This window comes from Nothobranchius furzeri, chromosome 15 (genome assembly GCF_043380555.1).
Source record: "Nothobranchius furzeri strain GRZ-AD chromosome 15, NfurGRZ-RIMD1, whole genome shotgun sequence".
NCBI lineage: Eukaryota > Metazoa > Chordata > Actinopteri > Cyprinodontiformes > Nothobranchiidae > Nothobranchius > Nothobranchius furzeri.
This window is the reverse complement of record NC_091755.1, coordinates 47,203,886-47,227,880: the sequence shown is the minus strand read 5'-3', so window position 1 is coordinate 47,227,880 and position 23,995 is coordinate 47,203,886. Positions and strand designations below refer to the sequence as shown.

Genomic DNA, 23,995 nt, shown 5'->3' with positions numbered 1-23,995 from the left:
CTCTGATTGGTCCTAGTCCTGTCCAATTACATGCAAAGACAGTTTGATTGGCACCCAAAGATTCTGGCCCTATGAGGGAGTCGTTTTGATGGTTGGTGGCCAGACCATACGCATTTAGCGTGGCTTGCCAGGATACAGAGGATGTTCTTTGCTAGCAAAACTATGTGGCGATAACTTAGCTCTGACCATCCAATTGGAGGACAGAAACCCCCTGACATCACAAGAATCCAGCTAGCTGGCCCTGCGACGCATATCTGGAAACCGATTGGTTAAAACCAACAGCTTCTCAGGCCCTGGAAACTTAGAAAGTGGAATCTGATTGGACGAAACACTGAAATTCCACAAACACGTAGAGGACGCGGCACAGCCGAGAGAAAATACAAACAACCGGAAGTAAATGATTCCAGTTTCACTGAACAAACATGAGACCCTGAATGCACTGAGCTGCTAGCATGTTAGCATGTTAGCATGTTGCCCGCACCAGCAGACATGTATAGGAGCGCTGTGGCGGGTTTCTGATGCAGGTATGGTCCTGATACTCCATCTGGATGCTTTAGGGCCAGAGGGGGTCTGGTGAGGATTTTTGATCAAATAACCAGAATTTCTTCTGAACATGTGAAAACGTTTGGACCCTTTTGGAAGCTCCTGCTCCGCTGGAGCCGTGGAGCCGATGTGGATGACCTTTGCTGCTGCAGTCTGGCGTGAGGATGCTCATCTTTATTCATGTGATGTTTTTAAACCTGCTTCATATGAAAAGAACACACTCGGCCTGCAACCACGTCTAAATATTCTTCAGTAAAGGTTAAAACCTGCTGTTGTACTAAACTAATACGAGCTCCTCCTCTTCCTATCATCTCAGTCATTTCACTTCTGCTTCATAAAGGTGTAACAGCTGGACCTGGTGAACAGACGAGGAGCTTCTACACACACTCCAGCCTTCAGAAAACACAAATAAGATTTTATTATAAAATATAATTAAGATCTGAGCCTCGACTTTCACCCCCGAGACACGAAACTTTCATTCAGCGCCTCGAGGAGGACTTTATCTGCTCCCTTTGATTATGAAGTCATTGTTTCTCTACAAATCCCTCCAGCACACACACACACACACACACACACACACACACACACACATGCACACACATACGCACGCACACGCACACACACGCACACACACATGAAGTCCTCCACCTTCTTTACTTCTACCCTCTATAGCATCCCCGTTCCACTGATGGATTGTCTTCATTGCTCTCTTCTCCAGTTCATCTCCACCTCTCCAGCTTCTCCTCTACCTCCACCCTGCTCTCAGGTCAGATCATCATGTCCACTGTGAACATCGTGGTCCATGGAGACTCCAGTCCAGCATCACCAAAGCAAACAAGAGGATCTCAGAGCCGATCCTGGATGTAGACTCACCTCCATGTTAAACTCTTACAGCACTCCTCTCTGCTGTCTCACATCTCTCTGCTGTATCACGCTTCACTGCTGTCTCACACCTCCCTGCTGTCTCACTCCTCACTGCTGTCTCACACCTCCCTGCTGTCTCACATCTCTCTGCTGTATCACGCTTCACTGCTGTCTCACACCTTCCTGCTATCTCTCAGCTCCTTTCTGTCTCACAACTCCTTTCTGTCTCACACCTCCCTACTGTCTCATGCTTCACTGCTGTCTCACACCTCACTGCTGTCTCATGCTTCACTGCTGTGTCACACCTCCCTGCTTTCTCATACCTCACTGCTGTCTCACACTTCACTGCTGTCTCATGCTTCACTGCTGTCTCATGCTTCACTGCCTGTGTCACACCTTCCTGCTGTCTCACAACTCCTTTCTGTCTCACACCTCCCTGCTGTCTCACAACTCCTTTCTGTCTCACACCTCCCTGCTGTCTCACAACTCCTTTCTGTCTCACACCTCCCTACTGTCTCATGCTTCACTGCTGTCTCATGCTTCACTGCTGTGTCACACCTCCCTGCTTTCTCATACCTCACTGCTGTCTCACACCTCTCTGCTGTCTCACACCTCACTGCTGTCTCATGCTTCACTGCTGTGTCACACCTTCCTGCTGTCTCACAGCTCCTTTCTGTCTCACACCTCTCTGCTGTCTCACATCTCTCTGCTGTATCACGCTTCACTGCTGTCTCATGCTTCACTGCTGTCTCACACCTTCCTGCTATCTCTCAGCTCCTTTCTGTCTCACACCTCACTGCTGTCTCACACCTCTCTGCTGTCTCACACCTCACTGCTGTCTCATGCTTCACTGCTGTCTCACACCTTCCTGCTATCTCTCAGCTCCTTTCTGTCTCACACCTCCCTGCTGTCTCACAACTCCTTTCTGTCTCACACCTCCCTACTGTCTCATGCTTCACTGCTGTGTCACACCTTCCTGCTGTCTCACAACTCCTTTCTGTCTCACACCTCCCTACTGTCTCATGCTTCACTGCTGTCTCATGCTTCACTGCTGTGTCACACCTCCCTGCTTTCTCATACCTCACTGCTGTCTCACACCTCTCTGCTGTCTCACACCTCACTGCTGTCTCATGCTTCACTGCTGTGTCACACCTTCCTGCTGTCTCACAGCTCCTTTCTGTCTCCCATCTCACTGCTGTCTCACACCTCCCTTCAGTCTCACACCTCCCTACTGTCTCATGCTTCACTGCTGTCTCATGCTTCACTGCTGTGTCACACCTTCCTGCTGTCTCACACCTCACTGCTGTCTCATGCTTCACTGCTGTGTCACACCTCCCTGCTGTCTCACACCTCACTGCTGTCTCATGCTTCACTGCTGTGTCACACCTCCCTGCTGTCTCACACCTCACTGCTGTCTCATGCTTCACTGCTGTGTCACACCTCCCTGCTGTCTCACACCTCAATGCTTTCTCATACCTCACTGCTGTCTCACACCTCTCTGCTGTCTCACACCTCACTGCTGTCTCATGCTTCACTGCTGTGTCACACCTTCCTGCTGTCTCACAGCTCCTTTCTGTCTCACACCTCTCTGCTGTCTCACATCTCTCTGCTGTATCACGCTTCACTGCTGTCTCACACCTTCCTGCTATCTCTCAGCTCCTTTCTGTCTCACACCTCCCTACTGTCTCATGCTTCACTGCTGTGTCACACCTTCCTGCTGTCTCACAACTCCTTTCTGTCTCACACCTCCCTGCTGTCTCACAGCTCCTTTCTGTCTCACATCTCACTGCTGTCTCACACCTCCCTTCAGTCTCACGCCTCCATGCTGTCTCACACCTCCATGCTGTCTCACACCTCACTGCTGTCTCACACCTTCCTGCTGTCTCATACCTCCCTGCTTTCTCATACCTCACTGCTGTCTCACACCTCTCTGCTGTCTCACACCTCCCTGCTGTCTCACGTCTCACATCTCCCTTCAGTCTCACACCTTCATGCAGTCTCACACGTCCCTGCTGTCTCACACCTCCCTGCTGTCTCACATCTCACTGCTGTCTCACACCTCCCTGCTGTCTCACATCTCACTGCTGTCTCACACCTCCCTGCCGTCTCACAGCTCTTTCATGTTCTGCACTCCTCTAGCATCTCTGCCATTCCAGACCTCCTTGTGGCCCTCAGCTCTTCTCTCTGCATCATCAGACACTTTCTCAAACTCTACAAAGACAATGCATCTCTATCTGACCTTCACCGTTCTTCTCCATCAGCATCCTTAAAGAGAAAACGTCTTCTGCAGTGATGTTTCTTGGTGTGAAACTGTACTGCTGCTAACAAATGCTCTCTTCTGACCTGAGCCTAGCTTCCAACAGTCTTTCCCAGAGCTTTGTGTAACTTGTTAGCTTTATTCCACTGTAGTTCCCAGAATTCTGTATGTCACCAGAACACTTTTCTCCAGGTCCAGGAATCTTCTCACTCATCAAGATTTTTTGGAATAGCCTAGTCAAAAGCTTGCCTGCCACCTTTGCACCTCCACAGGTATGTCATCAGGGCCAGCTGCTACTCCTCTCTTCATCCTTACTAATCTCAGCTACTTCCTGATCCACAGCAGCCACCTCTTCTACTCCACATTCACATTCCTCTGCTCTTCAAAGGGTTCTTTCCACTTCCATCCCTACCACCCTAACTCTTTGCACATCCGTTACATCTCTATCTCTCTGCCTCACCAACCTATTCAAATCATTCTCTCACCCTCCTTTCTTTCCAACCGAGCACACGGGTCATTTGCCACCTCTACCTTCACCGTACGCTCCATCTCCATGTCCTCCTGACTTTGTCCCCCAGTCCGCTCAGTGTCCCACTTCTTCTTAGACAGCTTTTCTATCTGTAAATGCTAAACTAGGCTAAAAGCTCCCAGTTTATAACTTTAGATCGACTTAGATGCACATGTAAACGCCCTGACTGTGATTTTATGTTGCTTACTGTGTTTTGCCCTTGTTCTGTCATCCTTGAGCTGACTGTAGGACCACATTCAAACACAGACAAGCTCACAAATTCATATTAACGATGATCCTTATTTGTTTGTTATGATGTTTCTGTGAACATTTGAGGCTGAGCTGAACCCTCTTCCAGTTAGCTGTACGGCCTAGAAGGTTCTAGGTGTTTTGTGTGATCCAGCAGAAGCTGTGAAGTTTGGTTTCAGCTGATCTGATGATAATAAACAGGAAACACTCAAACCCGCAGACTGGATTAGAGCGTGGAGCCACTCTCTGTCCATCAGTGTTACATCATCTGAAACATACGCTCTGATTAGTTGATTGAACCGTGTGTTTTTGGTCCCGCTAATATCCAACAGAGACGGTCTGGAAGTGCTCTGAAAGGGTGGAGTTCTAGTTCTCTGGTGGGTGAAAAGAAACTTTTACCTGAATCTGACCCTGTCAGCCAATCAGAAAGCTGAATTCTCTGGTGTTAACTCACCTGCCTGTGCATGTGCGTGTGTGTCCCAGTTTTCCAGATGACTGGTCATCCTGCTGGGACCATCTATCAGTCTACACCTCCCCTTTCATTCCTCCATATCTCCTCCTCTCTGCAGCTTTGTTCATCCATCGTGACTCCTTGGTTCCTTTCCTGCTCCCTTCTCCCTCTTTCACTAAATGCAAAGTGTGTGTGTGTGTGTGTGTGTGTGTGTGTGTGTGTGTGTGTGTGTGTGTGTGTGTGTGTGTGTGTGCGTGTGTGCGTGTGTGTTTGCATGTGTGTGTGTGTGTGTGTGCGTGTGCGTGCATGTGTGTGCGTACATGTGTGTGTGTGTGTGTGTGTGCGTGTGTGCGTGTGTGTTTGCATGTGTGTGTGTGTGTGTGTGTGCACATGTGCTTGTGTCTGTGTGTGTGCATGTGTGTGTGCAAGCGCGCATGTGCGTGTGTGTGCACGTACGTGTGTGTGCGTGCGCACGTGTGTGTGTGTGTGCGCTTGTGCGTGTGTGTGTATGTGTGTGTGCGCATGTGCGTGTGTGTGCGTGTGCACTCGCATGTGCATGTGTGCGCTTGTGCGTGTGTGTGTGTGCGCACGCGTGCATGTGCGTGTGTGTGTGTGTGTGCATGTGCGTGTGCATGCATGTGTGTGTGAGGGTGTGTATGCGTGTGTGTACATGTGAGTGCGTGCATGTGTGTGTGTGAGTGTGTGTGTATGCGTGTGTGTGTGTGCGTGCGTGTGTGTGTGTGTGTGTGCGTGCATGTGCGTGTGTGTGTGTGTGTGCGTGCGTGTGCGTGTGTGTGTGTGCGTGCACATGCGTGTGTGTGTGTGTTCAGCCTCCTCACTGCTGCACCTCCTTTGGGATGGAGGGCCTGGTGAACCCACCCGGTGCTGTAGGGGGTACCTTTGTGGCTCCTTAGATGGATTTTGTTACTTTTAGACAAAAACCAGCGATTGCTCTGAAACTTCATCTGATTTTGATTCTTAATAAAAACGCTTGAAAACGAGCAGGATTGTTTATTAGTTCTGATTTAATTTGTTAAACAGGAAAGACGGACCTGGTGATTAAACAGTCTCAGACCAGAATCATCTACTGCTGTAGAACAGGGACTGAGATCGGGTACAGGTTCCAGACTGGTACAGGACAGGTTTAAAACCAGTTTCAGACTGGTTCCAGACCAGTTCTGTAGAAATAAATGATGTAATAATGTTCTGTTTGTGTTTTCTGAGCCGGTTCTGATGGTTCTGATTTGTCTGCGGCAGAACCATGCTCCAGTCATGATAAACCAGTGAGACAGTAATGGACCGGTGTAGCTGAGCTTGTCTGCTGCTTTTAAATATTTATCCAGGGTTTAACTCCTCGTAGCCAGAAATAGAAACGAGGAGGAGGAGGCTGAACGAGGAAGAGCGGAAAATAAACCCAATCTAGTTCTGAAAATAGAAAACAGGATGAAGCCAGGGGATCGGATGGAGTTCTAATGACCGAGTCTGGTTGATTATACGGGAACAAATCTGCTGGTTTGAAGCTGAACCCAGAAGCCTTTAGGGGTCTGGGTTAAGGGTTAGCAGTTTTACTTTGAAGGACCGGTTTGTCTGTAATCAACGACCTAATCAGGTGAAGAAGCAAAGGTGACGATGTTCCAGGAGATGAGGCAAATGCTAAATGAAACATCTGGAGGTCTGATAGCTCCAACACTGAAATTAGATATATTGGTTTGATCTCATCAAACCGGTAATGTCTTAGTTACGGTAGCTAAAGCAGTCCTGTAACTGAAAACCACAGTTGCCTTCTTATTGTTGAATTTAAGCAGCTTGGAGTGTTTAATGCACCAAAACGTCTGTGTCGTGTCCGACCTGCTGTTCTACGTAAATGATTAACGTTGTGAAGGCCACCGAGAACGGGTCGCGCAGACAGAGGCTGGTTTAACACAGCACAAGGTTAGACACGCCTCCTTTAATCTGCATGTCCCAACCCATTTAAACATGGGCAATATATATACGTTGATCATGGTAATGCTAACTGCAGAATGCTGCTAGCCTAAGCTAATGCTAATGCTAGCCTGAGCTACTGCTAACTGTAGCCTGAGCTGCTAATGGCCTTGTTGGACAAGAGAAAAAACAACAAAGAAGAACGTTGGAGCTCTTTTCACGTTCCAGAGTGGATAAACTGGGAATATGCCGGATAGACCAATGGCTCCACAGCCCCACCCTCTCCACCCCACCTCATCTTTGAGCCCGACTCTCAAGCCTGAGTCATGTTTCTGCGTCTGCGTCAGTGCGGAGACACGCAACGCCATTATCCGTCCTTGCGGGGCTCTCCTGCAGGCGGAGTCGAGCTCTCTTTTCTAAACATCCGTCCGTCGAGACGGAGAACGCAAGCTTGTGATTGGTCAAGGTGCCGCTGTCGTCTACACCGCCACCGTTGCGCCCTCAAAAACATAAAGAGAGCCGAGGATTAACTAGCGGCAGACACGGAGAAGCTTGAAGAATACCTCGCAAAAAAACTCTAATAACATGAACGTTTAATTCCCCCGTGACTGGAGGAGTGAAAAGATACGCAGCAAGCGTTTTATTTGTGGACGGAAATGACAGGAAACGTGGGTTTAGAGGTGGAGAGTGCATGAAGAGGTGGAGGAGGATGAGGGACAAATTTATCTGTTAAAAGTCTCTTATATAAAAAAAAGCACAATATAAACACTCTATCTTGGACCGATACATGACAGGATACCACAGAACAGCGCTACGCCCTCTGCTGTCCTGGCGGGGAATTGCTTTGCAACGCTCCCCAGGAGATGGAGAATGGGCTCGACACACGGGAGGTGACATCGCCTCTCCTCCATTCATGTTCAATGAGACATGCCCAACAAAGCGATAATCGCGGGTCTCTCTCCTACTAAGTGAAACGCGAAAAACATACGTGTGAAATTTTGCGCTCGTGCACGTGTCGTGCACAGGTGACCCAGCGACGCGATCCCAGAAAGTTGAAATATTTTCAACTTTTCATCGCTGTCGCTCGGACGAGGACCAATCAACGGAGGTTTCGTTCACTGACCAATGAGCGGACAGGATGCTCCGTACTCCTCCGAGCAAACATGGAGGAGAAGTTGATTATTATTATGTTTCATATAGTAAAATCAGAAGTAAGATTTCACATAACTCTAGCAGCACCTTGTGAAACATCATATCTCCCGCTTTATTAACTCTGAACCGCTTAAATAACCTTAATTCCCTCCAACCTGACACAGCCAATCAAAACAACGGAAGTTTCAATTTCGCCATGGAACAGAACTTGTAGACGGCTTTGCCACTGGCCGCTGCCTCGGCCCGCCTCCCGTGTGTCAGGTAATGAAAGCGACAAATTTCGCTGATCGCGGTCGTTTGTCGCCTCCCGTGTGTCGAGCCCTGAAGTCTGAGGGCAAAATGTCTCCGTCCGTCCGTGCATGCGTGTCTCTCCCTGTTGGAGCTGACGGAGAAGCATGACTCAGGGTTCATTTTAACCCTTGTTGACCCAAAAGGAAAAACTCCATCTGTCAGGAAGTGTCAAATATGCAGTTCCTCCCTCATCCACTAGGGGCTGGATCCAGAAAGGAGCAAGTTCCCATTGACTCCCATGTTAAAAATGCCAGTTTCACAGCAGAGCCTGGTACAAAAAATCATTTTAGGTTTAATAGTTTACAGTCATGACAAATCTGAGGGGGGTGAAGTTTTTGTAATTTAGATGTAATTAAAGCTAGAAAATATGAATAATGAGAGGCGTGTCTAATTGACTGACAGGTAGCAGATGAGCCGTCAGTGCTAGCACTAGCGGCTTGTCCTCTGCTTGCTCCAGGGATGGTCTCAGCTTCTACCTCACATTAAACGTGCTACAGCCAAGAAGGAAGATGGTAGCAGAGCCGCTCAACTGTAGCCTAGAGAACTAGACCAAATTCTTGCTTTGCACAGTTTGGTCTAGGAACGCTCCACTTGTAGCCTCCGCAGCCCCTAGCAGCATCCTGGCAGGCCAATCACAGCTCTCTAGAGGGGTTTCAAACACATAGAGAGCTGTGATTAGTCCATTATGGTGGGCCAATCATAGCGCTCTATCTGCTTTGTGAACCAATCACAGCACTTAATCTGCATTGTGGGCCAATCAGGGCCCTCTATTCGTCTGGTGGGCAGGATGATTCAACAGAGTGGAAAAAGATGGCGACGGCTCGTTCGAAACAGCTTTTACATCAGTTTTGGACTTTGGACTATTTAGACTTGGGCTTTATTAGAATCAGGAGCAGATAGATGTATTTAAGTCATTCTTTTAGAAAAAAGGGATGTATTTTCACCGTCTTCAACAGCGGGCCGCCTCCTTTACCGACATCCATTGTGGTCAGTACGTCACGTTGTTCATTGTCCAGTAGCGTGCGGAGATCGTTTGAAAGACAGCGGTAGAACCCGCCCCACGACCGAGAGCTGTCAATGGAGCGTTCGCCAGGCTAGCTCATGTGGTTTTCTGGCGAAAAGCAACCATCAACTTCTGTTGGCTTCGGTTAGCTCAATTAGCTCTTAGCTACTTCAGCTCAGAATTAGTAGGATAGCATCTGCTCCCACCCTCACAGACCCGCTCTCAGCTCCATTTTTGTATTTTCTAGGTGTGACACAGCCAAGATGGCGGTGGTGGGAATCTACAGGCGACGGCGTGAAGGGTTTTTCCATCCTATTGGATGGTCCACGCCGGGACGGTTGGCGGCAGCTTATTACCTAAAGACAGATTTTTGGCTGATAAATGGCTGGAAAAACTGGCAATATGCATTTCCAACACTTGTAACTGTGACCTCTTAGTGTACCGGGACTTACCACTATAATAATAATGGATTAGATCAGGGGTATTCAATTCGAGGCCTCAAGGGCCGGTATCCAGCATGTTTTAGTTTTAAGGTGATTAACAATCTTCTGCAGAGCCCCGTGAGCTGCTGCACAGGTGATTCAACCACTGAATCAAGTGTGTTGGAGCAGAGAAGCCACTAAAACATGCTGGTATGCAACTATGCTGCAGGTAATGTTGGTTTGCTTGGGTCAGGTGCCGACGCTTGTCCTGTGCCCCCGATGGTCAGAGCCTTTGATTAAATCCTGGTCACCCGCCTTCACCAGCAGGCCACAATAATAAGCCGTGTTTTTCCATCCTGAAAGGCAGATCGGTGAACAGGAAGTGAGCAGAGAAGAACATTGAGCAGGTTTAGGGTGGATCTTCAAAACCTGGAGGACCAGATTAATTCCATGATATCAGGACAGGAAACGGCAGCTGATTGGACAAAATCAGAACATAAAAACAAGGAAAGAATCTGGAAAAGGAAACAGAAAACAAGTGAAGAAGGTGATCTACATCACAGGACTATCAAAGCTGGCCGTCTGTCTCTCAGACAGTAGAACAGCTGCTGAAGAAAAACAGAAAAATAAGGAAGGAAGGAGAGAGCGAGGAGAGGGCTGGATCTCCTCCAGAGGAGGAAAAACATGGAACAAGCATTCCCACTCCTGCAAATTTCATCATCACTCCATCAAATAAACATAACGTGTGTGTTTGTGTGTGTATGGGAGAGGGCAGCGCTTCCTCTCTGAGTTTCCGTCCGAGGAGAAACAGACGGTCGATATGACTGTCCTTGTACAGTTTGGAGGAGGAAGAGACCTTCACTCCTCCTGCTGCTCCTCTCTGACGCTTACACGAATCAGTTGGAAGCTTTTGCTCAGAATCCTTCTATGATTAAAAAAATGAAAAACTACTAATCTGCCATAACTTCATGATCACTCTCTAGAAGAGGGGTTGGACTTATGTCTGGTGACAGAAGGTAAAAATTCTGGATTAATTTGTTCTTAATTAAGTTAAGTGAAGTTTATTCAATGTTGAAAGAAATTTACTTTTGTTTGTGAAGAAATTAATTAAACCCAACAGCACCTCCTTCTACTGATCATCAGTCTGACTCCTCCTCCTGGTCACCCATCTGGCTCCTCCTCCTCCCACTGGTCATCAGTTTGACTCCTCCTCCCACTGGTCATCAGTCTGACTCCTCCTCCTGGTCAACCATCTGGCTCCTCCTCCTCCCACTGGTCATCAGTCTGACTCCTCCTCATCCTACTGGTCATCAGTCTGTCTCCTACTCCTTCTAATGGTCATCAGGCATGCTCCTCCTCGTCCTACTGGTCATCAGTCTGGCTCCTCCTCCTGGTCACCCATCTAACTCCTCCTCCTCCTACTGGTCATCAGTGTAGCTCCTCCTCCTGGTCACCCATCTAGCTCCCCCTCCTCCTACTGGTCATCAGTGTGGCTCCTCCTCCTGGTAACCCATCTAGCTCCTCCTCCTCCTACTGGTCATCAGTGTGGTTCCTCCTCCTCCCACTGGTCATCAGTCTGACTCCTCCTCCTGGTCACCAATCTGGCTCCTCCTCCTCCCACTGGTCATCAGTCTGGCTCCTCCTACTCCTACTGGTCATCAGTCTGGCTCCTCCTTCTGGTCATCGATCTAGCTCCTACTCCTCCTACTGGTCATCAGGCATGCTCCTCCTCCTCCCACTGGTCATCAGTCTGACTCCTCCTCATCCTACTGGTCATCAGTCTGTCTCCTACTCCTTCTAATGGTCATCAGGCATGCTCCTCCTTGTCCTACTTGTCATCAGTCTGGCTCCTCCTCCTGGTCACCCATCTAGCTCCTCCTCATCCTACTGGTCATCAGTCTGGCTCCTCCTCCTGGTCACCCATCTAGCTCCTCCTCATCCTACTGGTCATCAGTCTGGCTCCTCCTTCTGGTCACCCATCTAGCTCCCCCTCCTCCTACTGGTCATCAGTGTGGCTCCTCCTCCTGGTCACCCATCTAGCTCCTCCTCATCCTACTGGTCATCAGTCTGGCTCCTCCTTCTGGTCACCCATCTAGCTCCCCCTCCTCCTACTGGTCATCAGTGTGGTTCCTCCTCCTCCCACTGGTCATCAGTCTGGCTCCTCCTCCTGGTCACCCATCTGGCTCCCCCTCATCCTACTGGTCATCAGTCTGGCTCCTCCTCCTGGTCACCCATCTGGCTCCCCCTCATCCTACTGGTCATCAGTCTGGCTCCTCCTCCCGGTCACCCATCTAGCTCCTCCTCATCCTACTGGTCATCAGTCTGGCTCCTCCTCCTCCTCCTGGTCACCCATCTGGGTTCTCCTCCTCCTACTGGTCATCAGGCTGGCTCCTCCCCCTCCTCCTGGTCACCCATCTGGCTCCTCCTCCTCCTACTGGTCACCCATCTGGGTCCTCCTCCTCCTACTGGTCATCAGGCTGGCTCCTCCCCCTCCTCCTGGTCACCCATCTGGCTCCTCCTCCTTCTACTGGTCACCAGCACACTTTGACCCAACAGTCCAGCTGCTGTGGACATGTCGTTTCATCCAATCAGGAGACTCTAGTGGACACCAGGATCAGCTGACTGGAGGCTCCGCTCTGCAGCTCGATCCTTTCATGGATGCTCCAGCAGAAGTGGCTCCATAATAATCAGCTGTTTTTTTTTTTTTGTTACAACCAGGAAATAATCAACCAAACATGAAGTTCTTTTAGTTTATTTAGAAACTCAACGTTCCTGATGTTTTTATGGTCTTTGTCTAGTGGTTCCGATCCGACAGAACTCACTTTAATTGACCTTTCTGCTCTCCCCTCTAAACTAATTTCTATTGGCTGACTGTGTCTCTATTAGATTGTGATTGGCCGGTTCTCCATTACAGGTGGAGATTTGGATCAGGCTGACTCAGCATCAATCGATTCCCATCTGTTCCAATCAGCAACGGCCTCTTCTCAGACTCCTTCAGGGAATCTGCTCGATCACACCATGAATTCCTGAGAATTCCTGCCTGAAGTTCTCGTTGGCTTCATTTTCTGTGGCTTTGATTCTGTTTTTCGTTTGTGCAGCTTGCTTCTGGTACTTGGTGCCTCGGCTGGATGACATAACCCTGATGATGAAATATTTAGGGTTCTGAGTGAACAGGCTGGCCGGAGTCTCGGGAGGCTTTCCTCATTCTGTAAAACCTTTGTTTTTACTGGTATTTGACTCGCTGCCTTGCTCAGAGGCTGCTGGGTCAGCAAGTCTGAAGTTTTATCATGAGAATGCAGGATTCAGCACCAGTCTGGTTCAGGACTTTAAAGAAAGGGATTTAAGGTTGGAAGTAGAGAAAGACTTTGAGACGTGAGAGAACGCCGGCTGTGGACGGATTCCAGCTGCAGACAGGATCCAGCTGCAGACAGGATCCAGCTGCAGACAGGATCCAGCTGTAGACAGGATCCAGCTTCAGACAGATTCCAGCTGCAGACAGGATCCAGCTGCAGATGGGATCCAGCTGTAGACAGATTCCAGCTGTAGACGGATCCAGCTTCAGACAGATTCCAGCTGCAGACAGGATCCAGCTGCAGATGGGATCCAGCTGTAGACAGGATCCAGCTGCAGATGGGATCCAGCTGCAGATGGGATCCAGCTGTAGATGGATTCCAGCTGCAGCTGGATCCAGCTGCAGACGTGATCCAGCTGCAGGTGGATTCCAGCTGCAGACGGATTCCAGCTGTAGACGGGATCCAGCTGCAGGTGGATTCCAGCTGCAGACGGATTCCAGCTGTAGACGGGATCCAGCTGCAGACAGGATCCAGCTGCAGGTAGATTCCAGCTGCAGACAGGATCCAGCTGCAGATGGGATCCAGCTGTAGATGGATTCCAGCTGCAGGTAGATTCCTGCAGGTAGATTCCAGCTGCAGACAGGATTCCAGCTGCAGCTGGATCCTGTCTGCAGCTGGATCCAGCTGCAGACAGGATCCAGCTGCAGGTGGATTCCAGCTGCAGACGGATTCCAGCTGTAGATGGGATCCAGCTGCAGGTAGATTCCAGCTGCAGGTAGATTCCAGCTGAATGCCTCATAGAAAATCCAATAATTGTTTTATTTATAGAAGCTTTTAGATCATCTTCAGGCAAAAAATCTAAATAAAGATCTGGATCGATAAGGAGACTCTGGACGTTTATAGACACGCATCAGAGCTTTAATTCCTTTTTCTCACATTCTGTCCCTTCTGACCTCTTCTCCTTCTCCTCTTTCCTCCGCCCTTCCTCACCCGTCCTTCCTCACGAGTCCCTCCCCCGGTTGTTCGTCAAGCATCAATGGCTCCTCCTCCTGCTTCAGGACGGAGACTTGGCTCCAGCAGCTGCAGATAATCTACTGGAGAAAGATAGGAGGGGAGGGGGAGGAAACGGGAGATGGGATAGAGATGGACAGAGGGTGGAGAGGCCACAAGAGTGGAAAGAAATAAAGTAAATGTATGGAGTGAGAGAGGAAGTGATGAGGAGAAAGACAATATAAATGTTCTAATGTCTCCCTCCACTAACCAGCTACAAGCCTCTAATGCTGCCATCCATTACTGAGCATTAAAACACACACACACACACACACACACACACACACACACACACACACACACACACACACACACACACACACCTAAAGCAGGAACTCTGACCAGAAAGGTTTTGTCTTACTGACCTCTGCTGGTTGCTCCAGCTGAACCCTCAGAACTGTCAGATAATTTGGGTTATGGGTAAGGGCTCATGGATTAGGTCTCAGGAGGACTCAGGGATTAGGGTTGAGAATTTAGGACTTGGGGATTAAGACTCAGGATTTTGGACTCAAGGATTAGGACTCAGAGATTAGGACTCAGGATTTAGGACTCAGGATTTAGGACTTGGGGATTAAGACTCAGGATTTTGGACTCAAGGATTAGGACTCAGAGATTAGGACTCAGGATTTAGGACTCAGGATTTAGGACTCAGGGATTAGGACTCAGGATTTAGGACTGGGAGATTAGGACTCAGGGATTGTGACTCAGGGATTAGGACACAGATTAGGACTCAGGATTTAGGACTCAGAGATTAGGACTCAGGGATTAGGACACAGAGATTAGGACTCAGGATTTAGGACTCAGGATTTAGAACTCCGAATTTAGGATTCGGGGATTAGCACTCAGGGATTAGGACTCAGAGATTAGGACTCAGGATTTAGGACTCAGGGATTAGGACTCTGGGATTAGGACTCTGGATTTAGGACTCAGGGATTAGGACTCAGGGATTAGGAGATAGCAGGATGCAGTTCTGATCCCTTTGTTTTGTGACAGTAGATTCACATTCAGTCCGTTTTGTTGAGAAGAAAAACTGTTGAAGGTAAAACTCGGGTCATCAGAGGTTCTTCTAGTCGATCGTATGATCTGGACCGAGGTTATCTCCTCTGAAGGTTTTGGGTTCCAGTGGTCAAGAGGGAGGGTCACACCTGACCTGGACAGGTGACCAGCACATGACAGGGAAACACACACACACACACACACACACACACACACACGCGCACTTGTAGAAGGAGACCAAAGAAAGCTGAGGTATGCATGACGAGAACACCTTCACTCCACACAAGGCCACAGTTGGGTGTTGAACCTGCAACCCGGGGTTACAGAACAACAATTATAATGTTTTGTTGTTTTATTACATTAGAAATTAACATTTAATCGACTTGATGGTGGAAGATGCCGCTGTTGTTGCTAAGCAACCTGTTGGATAGAAGCTGATTATTCACCATAAAAACACAAAATCCCTGAGTTAGAGGAAATTTATCAGGACTAAGAAATCTGCACGTCTGTCTTCAGTGATGCAGTCTGGGTGATGTAACACCTGAGAGGTCCAGATCTGGTTCTGATCCGGTCCACATTTATCCCTGCTGCTTGGCTGCAGACTGAAGCTACAGATCACTCCACTTTCTCTCTGCTCTCCATCGATTTCATCCCAAACAGCAGCCTCCCCCTCAGCTCCGGCCGGCGGAGCGGGTATCAAACTGATCTGAGACCCACAATCGGACTCGAACTGAGTCAGAACTCCCACGGACCGCAGGAACCGACAGGAGAACAGTTCACCTCCCAGGTAGCAATCTGCAGCCAACAAAAGCGGAGCTGAAAACAGCTCCTGGCCTTTTCAAGTTTCTCCGGGTCGGACTTTCTGCGACCCGCAGCAGAGGGAAAAGTTCTGCACTGTCAAAAAATAAAATAGATTCTGGTGCCGGCCGGAGTCGGCGTGCGATGGCGAAGAGTTCAGAACATCTACGGGAAGTTCATCAGCAGTTTAAAAACCTGGATTCAAAGTGCAGTTCAGTCAGAACCAGAACCGGTCCAGCTGGTACCAAACATGTCTTTAGTTTCTAGCACATCTTTTTATCGTCTCAACGGGTCATGATGACCTCACAGATGAATTTCCTGTCACGCATCTTTATAATATCTGTTACATCATTAACTATTTAAATCAATGACACGACTGGGGGCGGGGCTTTCACTCACCTGAAACGCTCGCCTGGGCGGGCGGAGAGGATCCTGGGATATTCGAGCTGTGATCCTGACCCGCTTCACCACTCTGGTTCCTAAAGTCATCTTATCTCCTGCAGGTATGGAGACATGGTTCCAAACACCATCGCAGGGAAGATCTTTGGCTCCATCTGCTCTCTCAGCGGCGTCCTGGTGATCGCCCTGCCGGTTCCTGTCATCGTGTCCAACTTCAGCCGGATCTACCACCAGAACCAGAGAGCGGACAAGATGAGAGCACAACAGGTCCGATTGGTCTGATCCTGACAGGATCCATCATCCAGTCAGATCAGTGTGTGTGTGTGTGTGTGTGCGTGCGTGCGTGCGTGCGTGTGTGTGTGTGTGTGTGTGTGTGTGTGTGTGCTGATGCCTCTGCTTCCTGTGTTCTTGTTGAGTAGAAAGTCCGTTTGGCTCGGATCCGGATGGCAAAGAAAGGAACAACCAATGCCTTCCTCCAGTATAAAGAAGACCAGCAGCTTGGAGTGAGACACACACACACACACACACACACACACACACACACACCAGCCAGCCTCATGGGAAGCCCTGGAGTTGGCAGGCCGGGCTACGAGCTGCTGCCCCTGTGCCCTGGACCCAGATTAGCGCCCACCTGAACGTTCTCCTGCAGGGGTCTCCAGAATAATACGTGTGTTTGGGTTTTCCAGGACCGGGACAGCGACAGCACGGCTCTGTGTGTGAAGAACCGCTCAGCCTTTGAGCACCAACACCATCACCTGCTGCACTGCCTGGAGAAGACGACGGTGAGCTAGCTCCTGTTTTCCTCTAACACACTCCTCCATGTGAATCTGTCAGAGTTCATAACTCCTCGCGTCTGAAGTCTGGAAATGTTTGAAACTAAATCAGCCTAGCTTTCCTTGGTTTCTAAGGCCGGTTCTCCTCACGTGAAGAGCATTCTCCTTCTGTTCTGAGAACCAAGCCATCACTGTGATGAATGACCCACACCTGTTTAGCGCCTGTCAGGGCCGGAGGACTCCAAAGCGTGTACTGGGATCGCTAAGGCCAGGACAACCGAGAACCTGATGTTTTCTCCTCTTTCTTCCTCCTCCATCTCACCACAGAACCACGAGTTCACGGATGAGCTGACCTACAGCGAGCTCTGTATGACCGAGTCTGTTGGCTTCAGAACCAGTCGCAGCACCTCCCTGTCCAGCCAGCAGGGGGCCCAGAACAACTCCACTGGCTGTTGCCCCCGCCGGGCCAGAAGAAGAGCTGCTATGCGATTGGCTAACTCCACAGTGTCGGTCAGCCGAGGCAGCGTTCAGGAGCTGGACACCCTACAAGTGAAGACCACCTCCATCCCGCCGCAGAAGTAAGGCTAATCTGGAGATAATGTTAGCTAACTCGCTAACGGCTGCTGCTGTAATTCTTACATGCTAATTAGAGTTAACGAACAGATGCGGGTAGAAGTCACATTTCTGGGGTTGGGGTTGTGGTTACCAGCAGTTTAGCACCAGAAGCTAGTCTGTGAACCATTTATCTCTTTTGAATATTCAGCCTTGCAGCTCTCTGACATCTGTGATTGATTGTTTCTGTCTTTGTGTCTGTTCCAGTCGCTCCAGTCTGAACGCTCAGCCTAGAGACCTGAAGCTGAACTGCGGGGATCAGGATTTCACGGCTGCCATAATCAGCATTCCCACTCCGCCCGCCAACACTCCGGATGACAGCCCCCCACCCTCTCCCGCCCCCGGTATTCTACGCAACACCCGGGCCACCGCCTTCACCCATGAAACTGTCAAAATCTCCTCTTTATAACCTTTGACCTCAGATCCTTTTCTTTGGGCCCTTCCGGACCTGATCCCCTTCTGAACCCGGTTCTGGATCTGGGCCCCAGCTGGCCCTGGTTTTGAACACTAGGACTACCCAGATGGACCCATAGACTTCTGTGGACTGCCTTTGAATCTTCTCATTGGTCCCAATGGGCCACCATCAGGAGAATTCCCACCCTCCTAAACGCTTTACCAACCTGGTACCAATCGGATATCTACCCATCTCACTGCACAGAGCATAAGCAGGTCCATCCTGGGGTGTTGATGGAACAGAACCTTCCCCAGATCTGAGAACCAACAGTTATAGTTCTTTCAGATCTTTTTGCTCTTAATGGAACTCTTCATTGAGGATAACGGAGAGTTGGAAGGAGAAGACTCCTTCCTGTAAAGGTTTGTCCCATTTAGATTTATCCCTGAGGCCCAGAAACCTTCGGTTCTGGACTGTGGTCCAGTTTAGGCTGTTGGTGAGAATTCTCAGGTTGAAGAACTTAAAGGACCATAATGCTGCTATTACAGGTGAATCTACCAGAACTGAGCTGGGACGTCTGAGCTGTGCATCACCGGATCTTTGAAATGGACCCGTTGAACACAGAACCAGACGGGTCCCTGATGAACAGCTTGACTGTAGCTTCTATGACCCAGAACCAGAACCGAGAGCCTTTTACTCCTCAACATATGCAATGTTACAACGAGCAGGAAGCAACTGTAAAATGACCCAGAATCCATTTGTTCTGTGTGGTTTCCATGGAGACACTAAATGTTCTGAAACCTATTTAGACCCGATCTGTGGCATGAGCGTGATCTGGCCTGATGACGTGCACTTTGGACTCAAACATCTTTCATCGACCTCTAGCTCTGAGTGTACCTGTGGTTCTGATCATGACTGGTCAGCTGAAACAACATGGCTGACACCAAAAGTTCCTGATGCTCTAGAAAGGGGGTGTTTCTCAAAGCCAAGGAACCTTGCCTTGATGTCTTGGCCCCGCCCCGGTTGTCTAGGAGATACGTCATCGGGAGCTGCCGAGATGTGTTCCATTCGGTTCCAATGTTCATGCTCCACCGAGGCGTGTGTTCACCGTTGATTAGCCGTTTAGCTAGCTAAGCAAGGATACACGGGAGGTGTCTTGTAGCCTAGCCTTGGTCAAACATTACGCAGAATGCACCGCGGTATTTTCAAAAAGACGGCAGATCAGAAACCGGCGGCTACTTCGGCGACAAATTTCAAGATTAAAAGTAAGTCAGCTAATTTAAAAATGTTTTTTTTTTAGATCCAAAGAAGCTATCTATGGTTGGTTAGTTGCTTAGTAGTTGCAGCTTCGGTGGCTTACGGGTAGTAACTCACTTACATATTTAATTTAACAAACATAAACACAATTTTAAAAGTAAAAGGCTCGTTATATATTTATATTGAAACTAATGCGTATAAAATACAACGTTATCTCCCGTGTCACTTGACGTTACGTGACCACCGTGGAAGCCGCGGCCACGTGATGCAAGTCTGTTCCATTTATCCGTTTTCTTTGACCAAGGAAGGACAATGTCCTCGTAAGTAAGCCTCGCAAGGCCAGGTGCCTTGACCTTGAGAAACACCCCGTGTCTTACCGTCCAGGAACTTTTTTCAGGTAGCATAATTAGCCACTTTTGGACAGAGAACCATCCCCTTAAGCCTGATTTATACTTCTCCGTCTGTGTCGGTGTGGAGCATCGACATAAATATACTGGACATCTCCTTTCCATAGGCTCCAATAACACGTTTTTGAGGCCAAATGGGAGGTGGCCACCACCGCCATTTTGACCGTGTCACAGGTTCCGTCAAGCCCAGACAATTCCACAAAAGGGAAGAGAGGAGGAGCTGAGGGTGGGGCTGTAAGGCTGGGATCAACTGACGACACCCGGTCGAACTAGCTACAAGCTAACCTGAAGCTAACCCTGGCTAACACGAAGCTAACGCGGAGGTGGGAGCTAAGCTAACAGAGGTAGCAACCTAGCTACAACCGGAGTTAACTGTGCACAACACCAGAGCTTCTGAGTCAGAGATACGCCGGGCTGACCGCTGGGTAAAACCGGGTGGAACACAGAGGTCTCCCGAGAGCTCCACAAGCCGATAGTGGGAACCCAATTCCACCAACATGTTATATTTCAACCCATTTTCTAAAGTGCAGTATTATGTTAAATGCACTGGGTTTTACCCTATTACATTTAAATGTCATGGTTAAACAGTACATGTTAAAATCTAAGCTCAGCTCGGCAGTGACCTAAAATACATAAATATAATTTTACTTACCGAAAAAAATGAAGTGGAGACTCCTTGGACGCTCTATTGGTGCAATTAATGCCACAGCAAGTCATTTTGTCCAACAATTGTACAATAATATCCAAAAAAGAATACACACACGCAGAGACTCAAAATCCCGGAACAGTTTCCAGGCTAGACCGAGGCTCTACTGAGGCCTTTCCATGGAGCTAGCTCTGTGGTCACGTGGGTCTGATGCTCATTAATTATACAGAATTTTAGGCTTTAATACACTTAAACAGAAGAGTGAGAAAAACATTCACCCCCCTCAGAGTTGTCATGAGTGTAAACTAGATCATTTAAACCAAAAACATGTTTTGGTACCAGGCTGTAAACATGTTTATTTCTGCTGTGAAATTGGTATTTTTAACATGGGAGTCAATGAGGATTTGCTCACTTCTGACACCAGCCCCTAGTGGACGAGAGTGGAACTGCAATTTTTGGTATTTCCGGGTTTGACTCAATTTTAGAGCTCCGTTGTTGGGGCTTGATGCGGAGACACGCAACGCCATTATGCGTCGGTTGCAGGGCTCTCCGACGGGCTCACAGAGGGTGACGAAGACACGCCCAAAATTTTAAACATTTGTCGAAAGTGATGGAGATGACAAGCTTGTAATTGGTCAGGAGACCGCTTCCTGAAAATTGGTCACTAGCACCGCCGAAAAAGATATTTAGCGGCAGACCCAGAACTGATTGAAGAACGCATCGTAGAAAAAGTCTGAAAACATCAACGTTTCTTCACCCGTGACTGAAGGAGTACACAATATGGAGCAAAAGTGGAGGGAAATGGCGGTAAACGTGGGTTTAGAGCTGGCCACTGAGGTGAAGGAGAATAAAGAGCAAATTTATCCGTGTTATAAAGTCTCTGAAATCTAAAAACACATTAGTAAATACACCATCAGGGACCGAATACACAAGTGTTATGGTGGCAGGAAACCTCAGAAAACCGCTACGCCCTCTGTTCCCATGTGAAAACCTTTCCGACACTCCGTGTGTCTCTCCATTGTAGAGAAGTATACATCAGGCTTTAGTATTTAGTTCTAAAAACAAACTTCAACAACAAAAAGCTGCAAAAGTTTCCTTCAGTCTAAAGCGGCTATAGATCTGTTATCTGTCTCGGTGTTCCCACTCAGGAAGAGCCGATTACGAGGGCAGATCTTTACTAATAAGAACACGGGGCTCTGCGTGTGTGTTGGGATTCATCCGGGGGGATGAGAGTGAAACTTCCCTGTGCCTCCAGGTTGGGGAACGGACCACACAGCAGCTCAGAGTACCCGCCTCTTTAACTTCTGGGAATGCCCGATGGATGAATCTCCCACCAGAGCTTCGACTGTGTCTCGAGTGTTGGACGTTGAATCCGAACAGGACTGGATCCACTCTGCAGCTTCTGTTAGCTGCTTTTGTGAATCCTGTCTTTGGAAATTCCACCAAAACAATAAAAACAAACATAAACTCTCCCAGCAAAGCTTAAATTCTAGGAGACAAATATGGACGTTTATGATGATTGTCCAGTAGTTTGTATCTCTAGTGCATGCCATCAGCCCCGTGCACACTCACGCACACCACTGGCCTTGTGCACGCCGCTGACCTCCTGTGAACTCAGCTGGAGCCTCTGTATGGTCGTTTCCTGGTTCTGATCCGAGGTGTGAGACGGGGGAACGTAGACTCTGTAACATATTTTGTATCATAAACTCTCCCAGCATCCTCCACTCCAGCCTCCCCCAACCAAAAAGACTCTAAGAACCTAACCAAGAGGCGGAGGCGGTCGTCCGGCGCCTCCCCGTGCATGAGCTCCTCCAGTAGAAGTAGCACTACTGATCATTTATCAGCTTTATCAGAGAAAATAAGAGACAAACAGCACAGCGGGGAGAAAACCGTCCTCTCGTTTTGCATGACGTTGGTTTGTTTGACCTCGCACCGAGAAATCCAACTGATTGAGTTGCTGATCACTCAGGCATGCTCCTTGTCAGGTGTGTGTGTGTGTGTGTGTGTGTGTGTGTGTGTGTGTGTGTGTGTGTGTGTGTGTGTGTGTGTGTGTGTGTGTGTGTGTGTGTGTGGTGAGCTGTCACTAATATGCATGAATACCGTTGTAGGTATTGTATCTGTTTTCTCCTGCAGCAGAGACCGAGGGCAAAGGGACAAGACTGAACTTATTTGTTCTCAGACAGAGAATCGAAAACCTTTCCCTCACATTTTCATGCTTCAGAATGCAGGTCATATCCAGGAGTGACGACAGAAGGTCTATCAGATGTCTTCATCCATCATTTCTAAGCAACAGCAGAAAAGTCACTTTCATTTGTTTATTTTTATTATTTACAGCCATATTTTTGCTGTTTTGGTTCTGGACCCGGGCATTTGCCCGCTGACTCCAGAGGGTTGTGTTTAGCCTCCAATCTCATACACACGATGACATCATCGTGGTCTGATACGGACCGGAGAAGTTAGTCCTGATGTTGTCAGATGTCAGCTCTGATATCAGCAAAAGCCTTTAAAGTGCTCATTCACCTGTTACTTTCAATAAATCTGCTGTGGTCTCTAGGAATGAACGAATGCCTCATGAGTTATTTTCTGTGGATAAAAAGCTCTCGTGCTCCTGTTTCAGGAAGTAGAAGAAAGATGAGTGTGTGTGTGTGGGGGGGGGGGGGGGGGGATGACAGGATTATGAGTCTTACTCATTAATATTCATGCTATACAAGCTATTTCTGACTGGCTAGCAGCAACACAACTCTTCTGCTGCCTTCTTTTGCAACGGCGATGTGTTATCTCTCCACAAACAGCGCAAGCATCAACGTGTTGTGGAGCTGCGATTACTAATTGCTAATGGTTAGCTTCTACTAACCAAGGTGTGGTTGTTGCAAGCCAAGGTGGGCGGGGCCATGAATACTAATTTTCCCTGTGATGTAGAAGAGGCGGGCTTTGCCTGAACTGATCTGACTGCAGCAACAACTACGGGGAAAATATCAACAGACAAAATTTTACTAACACCAGAGCTAACATGAGAGCTAACACCAGAGATAACATGAGAGCTAACATCAGAGCTAACACCACAGCTAACATGAGAGCTAACACCAGAACGCTTTGGACAAAGTGTCTGCTAAATACATAAACATAGAACTAACATGAGAGCTAACAACAGAGCTAACATGAGAGCTAACACCAGAGCTAACATGAGAGCTAACACCAGAGCTAACATGAGAGCTAACACCAGAGCTAAAATGAGAGCTAACACCAGAGCTAACATGAGAGCTAACAGCAGAGCTAACACCAGAGCTAACGTCAGAGCTAACACCAAAGCCAACAAGAGAGGTAACACCAGAGCTAACATCAGAGCTAACAAGAGAGCTAACGGTGCGTTCGATTTTCCTCGGAAGTCGAAACTCGGAACTAGGAATGACGTCACACCCGAGTTAACAGCGTTCTGGTTGCCGGAGACAGAGAAGTCGGGAATCCAATAAGGTGACGCCCTCGAAAACGAACACAGACGAAAGCTCATCTTCAAAAAATATTCGAAGAGAGACAAAGACGATCTAAAACAACACTTTTAAATTGTTCAGCTTGGAGTTGCAGGCGCTACATACAACACTGATTTAGACGCACTCTTATAAGAGTGTCTTGTAAAATAACCACATTTCAATCAAAACTACTGTTGTTGATACAGAGAGCTGCCATTTTCGATCTCGAAGTCGGGGTTGTGA

General features: G+C 48.5%; 1 protein-coding gene across 2 annotated transcripts in view; it reads left to right on the top strand.

Moving 5' to 3' along the window:
* Positions 1-22,846, top strand: part of kcnd1 (potassium voltage-gated channel, Shal-related subfamily, member 1) — a 49,894-nt gene extending 27,048 nt beyond the window's left edge. The window contains exons 5-9 of one of the 2 annotated variants that reach the window (XM_015968801.3): positions 16,304-16,466; positions 16,619-16,702; positions 16,886-16,981; positions 17,300-17,550; positions 17,792-22,846. In XM_015968801.3, the coding sequence (XP_015824287.1) occupies positions 16,304-16,466; positions 16,619-16,702; positions 16,886-16,981; positions 17,300-17,550; positions 17,792-17,993 (796 nt within the window). In that variant the 3' untranslated portion in view covers positions 17,994-22,846. Of the gene's footprint in view, positions 1-1,261; positions 11,417-16,303; positions 16,467-16,618; positions 16,703-16,885; positions 16,982-17,299; positions 17,551-17,791 lie in introns of those variants that run through there. The other variant, XM_070544946.1, reaches the window with a different exon arrangement.
* Positions 22,847-23,995: the final 1,149 nt, after the last annotated feature.